Raw genomic sequence first — 14,933 nt, 5'->3', positions numbered from 1 at the left:
TATGAATTTATGTATGTTTTATATTTATTGTAGATAATACACATAACATATCATTGACATATATTAATTATAAACAATTTGCATGAAATAGAATATTAATTATTTAAAAAATTGTAAACAAATATAAAATTTAATTGATTATGTAATAAACTATTAAACAAAAATGGTGTATGAACTTTAAAGCTTTTTAATCAAATTTTTTATTTTCTTTTTTTGACCATGATAATGTACAAACTCCATTTTTACATTCTTTCACCAATTGTTGTTGTTCATTATTTATTAATTCTTTTTGTTTGTTTCTAAACTGCCACCATTTTATAAATAATGGTTGTATCAAAAATCTCCATATAATGAGGAATATTGGTATAGCTACACATGGTACACATACCATTTTTTATTTAAAATCTGAAATAATATAGGTTATAGATAATATTATAACTAATAAATAACACGATAAACATTTCATTTTTTCATATAACCACTTCCACAATAATTGATATAGATAAAAGTTGAATTCATACCTTAAATCAGACAAATAAAATTTTTATTATCGACAAAAAGATTAAGTAAATAACTGAGATAATATGAAAATATATAAATCAATATAACCTTTATGTTAAATATTAAATATTTAATTTTTTAATTATATAATTTATTTTACTATTTTAAATATAAAAAAATTATTAACACTTTATTAATATTAATACTTTTATTAAAACTTCAATTTTGCATATATTGTTTTTTATAATAATAATAGATCATCAAGTTATATTTGACATTACTTGTACTGTATACTCATTCGTAAAAGCATGCGCAATTATTGATTTTAATAGATAATTTAAATAATGTTTTATGAACAAAAATTTTTTTCATTAAAAAATATATTTTTTTGATAGATAACTATCTTCAATTATTAATTAAATATTATTAATTTAATAAAAATAATGAATCATACAAATGTAAATAATTATAAGAGAAAAATAACATTAATATAGAAATTATATTTTTTATTTATTTATTCAAATTTGTTATCATATAATTTGAATATGATAACTTGAATTTTATAAATAAATTTCATTTTAATTGTTTATTGTCATTAATTGTCATTTTAATTATCGCTTAATATTTATTTTTTATTCATAATTATTTATTTATTATTTTATTTAGTTTTATTGCATATATATATTTTATATTAATATTCATATGTGAGAACATGGTCACAGCCATTTATTACAACAGGATTTAAATCCTGTTAATTTAACTTAGTGATATAAGGTACTAAAAATACGTAAAGTACTTGGGTAAGGTACTAGAAATAAAGTAAATATCAATCAATATATTTACTATTATAATCATTAGAGTATTCGATTAAATTTTTATCATTTGTAAATAACGTTACATACTTCCAAATACTTTACGACCTTTCGTTACAGATAAGGAGACAATGACAACACTTAAAATAAAAAAGACTAGTCCAAAGAAGGCAATTAAAATTCTGCACCATTGTCGTTTCCGTTTTGCTTTTGCAATTACATGACCCAAACGTTCTGCTCGTGAAACATCAAGCGTGAAATCTAAATTTTCAGCGAATCCTTGCATACGATAATTCCAATTATTTTTATTGGATGAGAAGATTCTATCTTTGTTGAATGAATCACCGTCACTGCACTCCAACTGCTGAAACATTAGTCTTGATACGTTTGTTACATTGACATTGTGAATATTGTTATTTGCACTGTTATTATATACAAGAAAAATGTATATTATATTCATTTAATTATTTATTCAAAATAAATGCTTTTGTTTCATATATATTTGTAAAGATCTGTTCATTCATTAATAAAATCAGTTATAAAATTATAAAAATTTATCTTGAATTAATTTTATAATTTAAAAATGTACGTATATAGACTTACGTTAGAATATTCTGAATCATTAGAAATTTTATTCCGATCCTGTTTAGTTTCTTCATTGATATTAATCGTCTCTTTTATATCATTTTTAATATAACGATTCATATATACATTTTTTATTTTTTTATTATGAAAAATTGAATGATTTAAGCATTTGCAACCATACGATTTAGAATTATCTATATTGTTTTGTAATAATTCTGATTTTATTTTTTCGTATTGATTATCCATTAAAAGCATAAGAGGCGGACTTTTTTTTCTTTTCAATTCATCATTCATTGCGTTTTCTTGATCATTTTTTGAAGATAGAAATCTACAAGTATGTTCACAAGTACATAAGCAAGTATACCAAGGATTATATAGATGAGAATTTCGTGTATTATTATAAAGTTTTGAATTTACTGGATTGATTTTCGAGGATGAATTTTTATTACGACTTAATTCATACGGATTCCTATCGTTTAAAAATGATCGTTTGCTCGGTAAAAAAGAAGAATTATGATAAACATATTCATAAAACTCCCCTTTAAAATCAATTCCTTGCGCAATCTGATATGAAATATTTTGTAATATTTCTTCTGATGTCATAATATTTTTGCCTTCTATCATGGAATCCAATGTTTGAGATAATTCAAGAAGAACTTCATGTGCTGACATATTTATAGATTTTTCATAATCCCAATCGCAATATGAATAAGTATATGCGCAACCACATCCGCAATATGTGTATAAAGCTATTATAAATTATAAATCACAATATTTCAATATTTTTAATATAAAAAAGAACCTATTTTCATACAAAAATATTATTACTTACTATCATATTCAGGATTTTCGTTATTTTGATAAAGATCGCGCGAATTAAAAAATGTGGTCGGCCAAATAGGACGTGGATTTGTCTCACTTTCATGAATTATAGCAAGTCCTTCATTGAATTGCTCTTTTATTGTTAAAGGTATACTTCGAAAAAAATTTTGATTGGAAACTTCTGATATATAACAAGAATATGAACCAGCTGACAATGGTAGAGAATGACTGGAATAGCCAGAACTGGTCGAAGTTCGGCAACATTTTCTTAGATTATTTCGTGTTATAGTTGACAAACCAACTATAAATCTTGAAACATAAGCAGCTTCTAACGAGTCAGCTTCTATCCTGAAGTTAATTTCCTTTACTTTATTTTAATATTTATCATATAATTTCAAAGATTATTTATAATTTATATTTTGAATAACAATTTACATATTATAGTAATAAATGAAGAAATTTAATTTACCATTCTATCTCGTGTAAATCAGCTCGTGGTATAGCGTACAGATTATCGAGATTGCAAGTAAATCTTTCATTCGATGAATGTAAAGACAATTTGGTAGTTTCACTGTCAGAATTAATTTGATTCTCATCTGAAACTGCCAAAGTCGTTGCGATTGCCGCACTAGAATAAAATTTCCCGCGTTCCAGCATTCCTTGTTACGATTCAATATTTCCTATGTGAAATTTCTAATATATAAAATTTTAAAAAATTTTGTTATGTAATTTTATTATGTAACTTTGTATTTTTAACAATGTCATCAATTTATATAGAATATTAATAGTATGTTAATTATATAAAGATTGCTAATATATTTATAGAATACTTTGAATTGTAAAAACAAATATAATACTTAGTATAAAAATATCGGTTCAAACTTAATTTAATTATAAACAATTTTAAATTTAATAAACATTTTAAATTCATGTATTCTTCACAGACGAAAAAGATAAGATAAACGAATAAATAATGCTATCAATCGAACTTTTAAATTAATTTTTTTTATATTTAAAAAATTTTATATATATAATATATCTTTTAAAATTTATTTATTGTTAAAAAATAATTTTAATAATTTGTTGAATATATTATATAAATAATCTATATATTTATGTATTCATACCTTAATAATTTGTGGTTGATAATCGTTACTGCATAAATTAGATGCAGGTTCATCCAATAACCATCTCTGCATGCTCGTTTAGAATAATTGACTTCGAACAAATAATTGTTCGTTTTCATTCTTAAATTCCTTCATTTTCATTAATATTTTAACATTTTTTTATATCTTTTTAATATTATCACTGTAAAATATAATATAAATATTATTTTCAATATAATTATGATTTAAGTATTAATATAAAAAGTATTTTTATTAAATTTTTATTAAATTTTATAAAATTGATTTATTAAACTAAATTTATAAAATTATTATTTTGTACTTTATCAATTCTATATTTTTTACTTCTAATTCTATATTTATAGAAAAAAAAATATAATTTAGCAAGTACTATAAAATTGATTAAGTTAACATTGTAACTTAAATTTTTGTAAATTCGAAATTCTAACTGTATAATTTGATTTATTAGAAAGAAATCTTTTTGAATAGATATTTATTGGACATTAGTATTGATGCGAAGGATGTTCCAAAGTTTCAAGGTCGCTTTCACATTTGTCATGTTCACGTAAGAAATTGGACAACGTGAAATGAATATTACGTTATTTAGGACATTCTTTATAAGCCGATGAAAATATAAAATAATGCAAAATTTTTACAATAATTATGCTTTATTATATAATTTTTTAAAAAACAATTTTATTATTATTTAATATTTTTTATATTAATATTTTTATTTTCATATTCTTAGATTCTTTAAATTTTATAATATAATTGACTATTTTATAATTCAAAATGATATTAAAGTGCAACATATTAATTTTATAATTAAATTTTTTTAATTGATTTTTATTAAAAATTCATTTATAGTTATGAAATATTATAATTTAAAGGATCAGATATTGTTATAATAAAACAAGTTTTAAATAATAAACGAATATTTAAAAATATTAGATAAAACTGAATATTTAATGAGTTGATAATTATAGTATCTCAAAAGTATAGTTCATGTATATACGAACACATATAAACATGGTACTCCAATTACCTGGTACCATGGATCAGTGTACACACCGTAGCGCCCAGCTCTCTGCATTCCGCCTCTTTTAGTCGACCACTTTCACGTCACTATAGCTCACTGTCTGATGTTCACGTATTACACCCTGGAATGTCGATTGATGTTACGTTAAAAGTACTTGTACTTGGAGAAAAATGTAATTCCAATAAAAAATTCGTTATTACATAGATACATTATGTAATTGAACAATTTTTATATAGAAAATATAAATTATTATAAACTAATAGATATTAAATTCATTATATATTTTGTAACTTGCGCTTATTTTTATTAAGTGATTTTATTTATTTCTTTTTTTGATTTTCTTTTTATTTTATAATTCTACGATTTTGATTTTTAACAATTTAAAACATGATTTAACCATATAGCATTAAAAGATTGTAGAAAACTTATGAGAAGTCTGCAAATCGAAGTTACAAAAAATATTTAACTTACGAACTTTCACTCGCACTTATTCAGGTTCATCATATGAAAAGGACTGCTCCATGATTCGAAAATAAATTCCGCAATTCTCCGTTATACTACTTTCCTACATTTGAAAGGAGTAAACTTGTCTTCTTAATTAGTTACCAGATTCGAAAAAAATTTTTTCGTATCCACTTTCACGACATTATACAAAAATGCTATGCATAATTTACAATTAAATAAATCTTTTCCTTGTTTTTTTCGTTTTGTTTTTTTTCTTCTTTTATTTATTTTTTTATAAAATTAATCAAAAATTTATTTCATATTCATTTTGAAATAGTTTTAAAGATTTAGTTAATTATAAATTATTTAATTTATATGAATATTAATTATTATGAATATAAATATTATAATACTATAAAATTAGTATTGTATAATAATAATGTGATTTTCATTTTAAAACAAAAAAATTTACATTTATTTATAATGTTACAAATAAGAAAATATTTGAACATACAAATTAATTTATTATTTTTTACTTTGAATCAATACAATATAAAAATAATATATTATTGAATTATGTATTTTATATTAAAATTGATAATTAATGAAAAATTTATGAATAATGATATAGATATTAATATTGATAATATACTTTTATAACTGTGCAATAAAATGAAAATCTGAAAATATTGGTTAATAATAATAGATATATATATGTAAATATATATATATATGTACATTTTATGAACAATTTCAATGAATAAATATGTACAAAATTTAAAATAGATTAAATAATCAAAGAGTAATAAAATATAGTATAGCTTTTTTCCTCAAGAAAAGAAGTACAAAAACAATAATTGCATGTTGTTATGATAATAAGTATATTTACATATTCAACAATCAGATTATGTGAGTTTTCAGTTGTTTCTATGTATGTAAGTACTCATACGCGTTAAAGTAAGTACCTTGAATATACGATGCAATAGCCAAAGAAAAATATGTAATTTAACATCCTTCTTACTAAGATATTAATTATTTTTTATTTTTATTTTTTATTATGTAGTTATTCAAATCATAAATAGAATACCGAAATTAAGAAATAAATATTAAAATTATTACATAAGATATTTTTTGTAGATAAAAGATAACTTATTATATAATTAAAATCTATTAAGAATATTTTCAATCAAAACAATATGTAATTAATATAATAATTAATAGATAATTAATAAAATAAATTACATGAAAATTTTACTTATATTTATAATTTATTTTCAATTTAAATTAAAATATATATATTTTGTAATGTATTGTATATTTTGAATCTTTATCTACTTTAATATGTGCATATATAATTATTATGGGATATGTATTCTATTTTTATACATTGTAAACATTATATGAAACATATAATGTATCTTAAAATCATTGTCAAAAAATGTCTCTGAAAATCATTAGATTTTTAATATAAAACGAATAATTAATATTATTAACAGAAATAGAAATAATAAAATTAATAATTAATAATGGTAAAAATTTATTCATAAAAAACTGATCGAAATCAAAAACATAGATAGAAAAAATTAATTTCCATTTATTACTGAAATTTTATTTATTAAAGTTTGATTTTAAAATTTGAATAATTTGAAGAGAATATTTTGTTAAATTATTAATTAAAATTACTTTAAATTTTTAATATTATTGCATTTTACAAAACATTAAAATTTTTATTATATTAACAAAGATAAAATGATTTATTTAGACTATAAAATATATAAAAGAATAATGATTAACAATTTATGAAAATAAATAATAAAATAATAAATAAATAAAAATCTTTTAATCATAAAGTGTACATGAAGATTGAGACTGAATAGATTTTGAATTTTTGACTTTAAGACACGATGTTTCACGGGATGGACCATTGATTATCTCATGTTTTTATATCTTTCGAATCTAATATGTATACATATATATATCCCATTGAATATTCATTTTCCTTTATTATTACAGACTATCGTATAACACTTTTTTTTTAAATATACATATACGTATATATAAATATACATTTTCTAAATCAATTTTATTTAAATTGTTATTATGTGTGTTTACACTTAAATTGCAATTAATCTAATTGTTATATTGTTTAGTTATTATACTGTTATAATTAATTAATTATTTTAGATAAAATTTTAGATAAAATTTTTTAGAAAAAAATCGCAAAATTAATGTAACATATTTTTAAAATAAGATGAAGATGAAATTTGCAAATTTTTATTAAAGAAACAAAAAATCAAAGAAAGTTAACTGAATAATCAAAATAAAAACTTATTTGCAAATATATTAGAATTTTATTTTATGAATTGAATAGTTTAAATTAAAAATAAAAATAATTTCTAAATAAGAGTAACGACTGAATTTTTGGAAATATATATCCGAAGAATAACTAGATAAAACAATATATAATCTTAACTTTTAAATTAAACAATATATAATCAATGCGAATACAATACTGCAGGTGTTCTTATGGTATATATAAGCATCGTCTGTTGCTAAAACATAGTATTATATTATTATCATATTTATTGATTTTATAATTTATAATTTAATTAATTAATTAATTAATTGTTAGAATTAAAATAAAACTATTATCAATATATTCATTTTTTTTTAAATATATGCACAATTTAAAAAATTATAAGCTGAAAATCATCAAAAGTATTATATAACAAATAATAAATAACTAATATCTACTATAAATATCTATTATTAATAATTAAAATAAAAAAATAATACATTATAAATTATTGGTAAAACTTATTAAAAATAAAATCTTTATAATATATAAATATTTATAAATATTAATTTTTTTATATTGATATTCTTAATTCTTCAATTAACTTCATAAATAAGATATAAAAATCTAAAGATTGATTATTACATAAGAAATAAAAAATTCAAAGAAAAAAATACTAATAACATAACTAGAAACGATTTATAAAAAAAATAATTAATTAAAGAATTAAAATTTAATATTTTTAAATAATTAAATTAAATGTAATTCTTAATTTTTATAATTATAAATTGAATTTTTAATTTTTTTTTTTTTTATTAAAATTTATATATATATTTTTATGTACCTTACCTTTAAGCAAGCCTGTTTCAATTTTCTTTCTATGTCAATAAACTTTGTATGAAGGAGGCTGGGCGCTCGGAAGATAAAACTTTCACGCGCGTGCTAGCGTGACCGTTACACTCACGACGTTCCACTCACAAACTCCCAAAAGAAACTGAAAGTCCCGTTTCTTCGTAGCGTAAACGCTACTCATTCAAAATCTTTAATCTCACAATCTCTCTACTATTATATTCACATAACAAATATTAATTACTCATTTTATTTACATTTCTATTTTGATTTATTTAAATTAATTAAGAAAATAATAAATATTTAATAATATAAATAATATTTAATAATTTATTTTATATAAGAAAAAATAAATATATAAAATTTACGATATTTATAAATTTATAAAATTAATAATGGAATAAATAAAAATAATATAATATAATAAGCAGTAACTTAGTATAAAATTTATTAAAATGAAAATCTAAAGTAATCTAAAGTATTTAAGATTTACAAGAAAAGATGCGTACAGAAATAGACAGTTTATTTTACAGAAAGAATTAATTAATAAGAAATTTAATGACATTATATATTCACAAAAACTTTTGATATTATTTTAATTATAATATAAATATATAAAATATATTTTTAAAATATATTATACTTTGTGTATAAATATTTTATCTAAAAAAATATGTATACTTCTATACTATATATATAAAAAAATTATTAATCATTATAATAAAATTAATCAGATATCAGAGTCTCTTGAGTATATCTTGAATATATAAATCTTACATAGCAAATATAAAAAAAAAGAATAAATAACACAAGAAGAATAAAAATAGGCTAAAAATATTAAAATTTTTTGCAGAATATCGCAAATGAAACATAGTTAAGATAGCAAATAATGAGAGAAAAATAGAGATAGAATAAGAATAAATTATCAATGCCATCTCTCGAATATTATAGATATTTCTTTAAAAGCAAAGTAAAATAGGGTAAAAATTAAAAATTACTAGTATGTCTCGAATGTTGAAAAGATGTTTCTAATATTTAAAAGATGGCACTAATCTTCAATTCTTATCTTGATTTAAAAAGATATTCGAGATGGTGATCATGGTTTGTTTTATTCTATTTTTATCCTATTTTTTATTCTTTCTATATTTTATTTGTATTTTACAAATAATATTAATTGCTTAATTTTTATTATCTCTATTTTTGTGTTATTATTTATTTATATTTTATCCATATTTAGTGCATAATCATAAATGAAGTACATGATATGAATTGAATACATTTTATTATTTCTTTTTCAATTCTTTTAATTTATAATTACTTCATATATAAATGATTTTTAAATATTTGAAAAACTTATAATTTGTAAACATTTTTAAAAAAATTAAATTTTATTAATTAAATTTGAAAAAATATATTTAATTTCATTTTTAAAAATATAATTTACATAACAGAACTAATTTATGAATTAATATCGCATTATGATTCGAGATGAGCATCCATTTTAAAATAAATTACAAATAAAAGTTTGATAAAATAAAAAACATTGATAAATTAAAAATAATATGTATAATAATATTTTTTCTGATTTCTAATGGTTTCTTCTTATTTAATAGAAATAATTTTTTATAATTAAAAAAATATGCGTAATAGTGTGAAACTATCGTTTCAATTATCTATCTCACAATAATTTATATAAATATATAAGTAATTAATTTATATAAATATTTGTTCTATTTCTTGTTTCAATTTTTGTTAAAATTTTTGTTAAAATTTCAATTATTATTAATATGAATAATATTGAAAATGAAACTAAAATGATTAAAAAGTCCTAATAAACAAAAAATAGAACAAAAATGCATTAAATATTATATCTATTATTCTATTTTATCTAAGATTCAATCAAACGATATGTAAAATTAACAAGTCATAAATGTCCAAAACAGAAATAAGTAAACAATGTATACTGAAAAGCTCTTTATTCAAATAGATTCAAATTTTATTAAATAAAATTATATTATTTTTTTTATATGACAATAAAAAATTAATAATCATAATAATCAATTGATATATACCTGCATTTTTATAATAAATTTTGTCATGCACAAAAAAATAAAATATTTGTCTATACTACTGATACAAAACAATTATACGATATATCAAAAGAAAGAAATGAATATCCATTTTTATATGTATTTGAATTTATGATTTTGAAATATATATTTGAATCTATATTTGAAATAAGAAAATTAATAAAATTATATAAAATTAATATAAAATTATATAAAAAGATGATATAAAATTTAAAATTAATCGATGATCGATTTGTCATTCGATATAATTATATAATCGATAGTTGATATAAAGTATCGATAAATATAAACAATCTTGATTTGTTCCAAGAATCGATGAAAATTGTACATACTTCATAAATTTATATTTATAATGGCTAATTTTACTGAAGACTTATTTGATGTTTTTGAAGAAGCAGAAGATATAGTAGAAGTGATTCCAGCTCCAGTGAAATCAAAAAATGAAGATTTAAATACATCGTTTAATGAAAAGTAAGTATAAACTATTCCATAACCTCTTTATTATATTGATATTTATATTATATTTATAAATGTAATATAAGAAATATTCTTAATTAAAAAAAAATAATACATAAGAAATAATAACATAGGAAAACTAATTTAGAAAGTGGCACTAAACGAGAATTTGAAAACGATTCTGATGAATTAGTTTCTAAAAAATTGCGATCTGATCCTGTATTGGAAGATTTAAAGTAAGTCTTTATAAAACTTTTTGTAAAGTTTCATTTAAACTATTTAATAACTATTTTTGAAAATATATATATATATTTTAAATTTGTATAGTATAGAAGAATTAGCACCACGTATTAAAATACATACAATAGAAACAATTGAATCATGTACACATGAAGTTGCAGTTCCTCCAGATTATGAATATGTACCATTAGAGAATAAACAAAGCAAACCAGCAAAAGAATACAAATTTGTATTAGATCCTTTCCAAAAAGAAGCAATCTTATGTATTGAAAATAATCAATCTGTTTTAGTTTCTGCACATACATCAGCTGGTAAAACTGTTGTTGCAGAGTATGTATTTGAAATTTGAATAAATTTTAGATATATTTATTATTATAATCATATAGATAATTTTCAAAACTTTACAGATATGCAATAGCATGTTCATTAAGAGATAAACAAAGAGTAATTTATACAACACCTATAAAGGCATTAAGTAATCAAAAGTATAGAGAATTTTTTGAAGAATTTAAAGATGTAGGTTTAGTAACTGGAGATGTAACAATTAATCCAACAGCAAGTGTGCTTATTATGACTACTGAAATCTTAAGAAATATGCTTTATCGTGGATCTGAGGTTTTTAAAATTTTTATTATATTATATTGTAAATGTATGTAAATGATAATAATTTAAATAATATATGTAACATTTAAGGTAATGCGTGAAGTTGGATGGGTAATTTTTGATGAAATTCATTATATGCGTGATAAAGAAAGAGGAGTTGTATGGGAAGAAACATTAATATTATTACCAGACAATGTGCATTATGTATTTCTTTCTGCTACTATACCTAATGCTAGACAATTTGTAGAATGGGTTGCACATTTACATAAGCAACCATGTCATGTTGTTTATACAGATTACAGACCAACTCCTTTACAACATTATATATTTCCTGTTGGCGGGGATGGTATTCATTTGGTTTGTAAAAACTATAATAAATAAATTATTTGTGAAAAATGAAGATTTCATTTAAATAATATATATTCATATTTATATGTAGGTTGTGGATGAAATGGGACAATTTAAAGAAGAGAATTTTAACAGGGCAATGGCTTGTTTACAACATAGTGATGCAGCTAAAGGGGATAGTAAAGGTCGCAAAGGTGGTATTCGTCCATCAAATGCTGGACAAACAAATATTTTTAAAATGGTCAAAATGATTATGGAAAGAAATTTTGCACCTGTAATTATATTTAGCTTTTCCAAAAAAGATTGTGAGATATATGCCATGCAAATGGCTAAATTAGATTTGAATACATTAGAAGAAAAAAAGTTGGTAGATGAAGTATTTAATAATGCTATGGATGTTCTTAATGAAGAAGATCGACGTTTACCACAAGTTGAAAATGTATTACCACTTTTAAGACGAGGAATAGGTATTCATCATGGTGGACTTTTACCTATTCTGAAAGAAACTGTAGAAATATTATTTGGTGAAGGATTAATAAAAGCATTATTTGCAACAGAAACTTTTGCTATGGGATTAAATATGCCAGCACGAACAGTTTTATTTACAGCATCACGAAAATTTGATGGTAAAGACTTTCGTTGGATTACATCTGGAGAATATATACAAATGTCTGGTCGAGCAGGTAGAAGAGGTTTAGATGAAAAGGGAATAGTAATATTAATGATAGATGAACAAGTTAGTCCAGTTGTTGGTAAAGCAATTGTACAAGGAAAACCAGATCCTATTAATTCAGCCTTTCATTTAACTTATAATATGGTTTTAAATCTTTTGAGAGTTGAAGAAATTAATCCTGAATATATGCTTGAAAGAAGTTTTTATCAATTTCAAAATCAAGCCTCTATTCCAGATTTATATAACAGTAAGTAAATCTATTCATTTATTAGATTTTAAATCAAAATAAAATATTTTTTATATATTTTAAATCAAAATAAAATATTTTTACATTTTTATATAAAAATATCTTTGTATATTCATATATATATTTATATTTTACACATATCATTGTAGAAGTAAAGGATTTGCAAGGTGCATATAATGCAGTAACTATTGATAGGTATAATCATATATCTTCCTATCATGATATACGTGAGCAACTTGAACATCTTAGCACTGAATTTAGATGTTTTTTAACAAAACCAGAATATTTACTTCCATTTTTACAACCTGGAAGATTAGTAAAAGTAAATATTTATGTAAAACATTTATATTAGAAATTATTTTTTTTAATTATATTGGCAATTGTAGGTAAAAAATGAAAATGAAATGTTTGATTGGGGTATAATTGTAAATTTTAAAAAGAAAAATCCTAAAAATCCAATAAGAGAAAATACTGTTATCATTATTGATATACTACTTCACATTTCTAAAAACTCTAGTGAAGGATGTCCTATACCTTGTCGAGAAGGAGAAGAAGGTGATATGGAAGTAGTTCCTGTTATACATACATTAATTTCTCAAATTAGTTCACTTAGATTATATTATCCAAAAGATTTAAGACCATCTGATAATAGAAAAAGTGTATTAAAAACAATACAAGAAGTAAAAAAAAGATTTCCAGATGGACCACCATTGTTAAATCCTATTACAGATATGCATATTGAAGACGATGCTTTCAAAGATATCGTCAAAAAGATTGAAGTATTAGAAGAAAAATTATATGCTCATCCTTTACATAAGGTGATAATGTTATCTGTTCTTTTTATATATTTTTTTAATTTGTAATATTTTTTAATATTTTATAATATTTTTAAAATGAATATTTTATTATTTTTTATCTTAGGATCCTAATGTAAATATTCTATATGAACAATTTTTACATAAAGAAGATTTAGGTAATCAGTTAAAACAAGCTAAATTAGAATTAAAACAAGCTAAATCAATACTTCAAATGGATGAATTAAAATGTAGAAAACGAGTATTGCGAAGAATGGCCTATTGTACAGCATCAGATGTTATAGAATTAAAAGGCAGAGTAGCTTGTGAACTTAATGGAGCTGACGAATTATTAATGACAGAAATGATTTTTAATGGTTTATTTAATTCATTGAGTGTACCCCAAATGGTAGCATTAATTAGTTGTTTTGTTTGCGACGACAAATCAAATGAAATGCCTAAGAGTACTGAAGAATTAAGTGGTCCACTTAGACAAATGCAAGATTTAGCTCGAAGAATAGCAAAAGTATCTACAGAAGCTAATCTAGAATTAGATGAAGATACATATGTAGAACGATTTAAGCCATATTTAATGGATGTTGTATATGCTTGGTGTAAAGGAGCTACTTTTTTACAAATTTGTAAAATGACAGATATATTTGAAGGTATATTTCAAAATTTTTACATTTTTTTTTTTTTTTTTTTTACTAAATTATCAAATGTTTTTATATTTATTCTTTTGAAAATATTATAATTTCAATTAATTCTAGGTTCTATTATAAGATGTATGCGTCGTTTGGAAGAAGTTCTTAGACAATTATGTCAAGCAGCCAAAAATATTGGAAATACGGATTTAGAAAATAAATTTAGTGAAGCAATTAAACTTATAAAACGTGACATTGTCTTTGCTGCATCTTTGTATTTGTAATAAAAATTCTTTAAAAAATTTAATATTATTCAAAATATATTTTTTTATTACAAATTTCATTTATATTTATTACAAATTGAAC

General features: G+C 21.0%; 2 protein-coding genes across 13 annotated transcripts; one reads left to right on the top strand and one right to left on the bottom strand.

Moving 5' to 3' along the window:
• Nucleotides 1–6: 6 nt before the first annotated feature.
• LOC108003273 (uncharacterized) lies at nt 7–8,631 on the bottom strand. 11 transcript variants are annotated; one of them, XM_062087460.1, is made up of 10 exons: nt 8,473–8,631; nt 5,355–5,448; nt 4,890–5,004; nt 3,848–4,028; nt 3,190–3,348; nt 2,731–3,068; nt 1,917–2,647; nt 1,404–1,677; nt 522–1,309; nt 7–405 (listed from the first exon to the last, which is right to left on the bottom strand). In XM_062087460.1, the coding sequence occupies exons 4-9, from the start codon at nt 3,964–3,966 to the stop codon at nt 1,263–1,265; spliced, it is 1,668 nt and encodes a 555-aa protein (XP_061943444.1). In that variant the 5' UTR covers nt 3,967–4,028; nt 4,890–5,004; nt 5,355–5,448; nt 8,473–8,631; the 3' UTR covers nt 7–405; nt 522–1,262. The 11 variants fall into 11 exon arrangements, with proteins under 11 accessions (XP_061943444.1, XP_061943450.1, XP_061943447.1 ...); XM_062087466.1 differs by having other exon boundaries at nt 1,404–1,674; XM_062087463.1 differs by having other exon boundaries at nt 4,916–5,004.
• Nucleotides 8,632–10,832: 2,201 nt separating this feature from the next.
• Nucleotides 10,833–14,874, top strand: LOC108004263 (exosome RNA helicase MTR4). Of its 2 annotated transcripts, none has more exons than XM_017067031.3 (10): nt 10,833–11,033; nt 11,153–11,254; nt 11,346–11,588; nt 11,666–11,873; nt 11,952–12,218; nt 12,301–13,129; nt 13,279–13,451; nt 13,516–13,947; nt 14,051–14,588; nt 14,694–14,874. In XM_017067031.3, the coding sequence occupies exons 1-10, from the start codon at nt 10,915–10,917 to the stop codon at nt 14,849–14,851; spliced, it is 3,069 nt and encodes a 1,022-aa protein (XP_016922520.1). In that variant the 5' UTR covers nt 10,833–10,914; the 3' UTR covers nt 14,852–14,874. The 2 variants fall into 2 exon arrangements, with proteins under 2 accessions (XP_016922520.1, XP_016922522.1); XM_017067033.3 differs by having other exon boundaries at nt 10,848–11,033; nt 11,167–11,254.
• The last annotated feature ends 59 nt before the right edge of the window (nt 14,875–14,933 follow it).

The sequence above is a fragment of the Apis cerana genome, linkage group LG1, assembly GCF_029169275.1.
Source record: "Apis cerana isolate GH-2021 linkage group LG1, AcerK_1.0, whole genome shotgun sequence".
Classification (NCBI taxonomy): domain Eukaryota; kingdom Metazoa; phylum Arthropoda; class Insecta; order Hymenoptera; family Apidae; genus Apis; species Apis cerana.
Note: the sequence above shows the minus strand (reverse complement) of the source record. Positions and strands in the feature narration are given on the sequence as shown.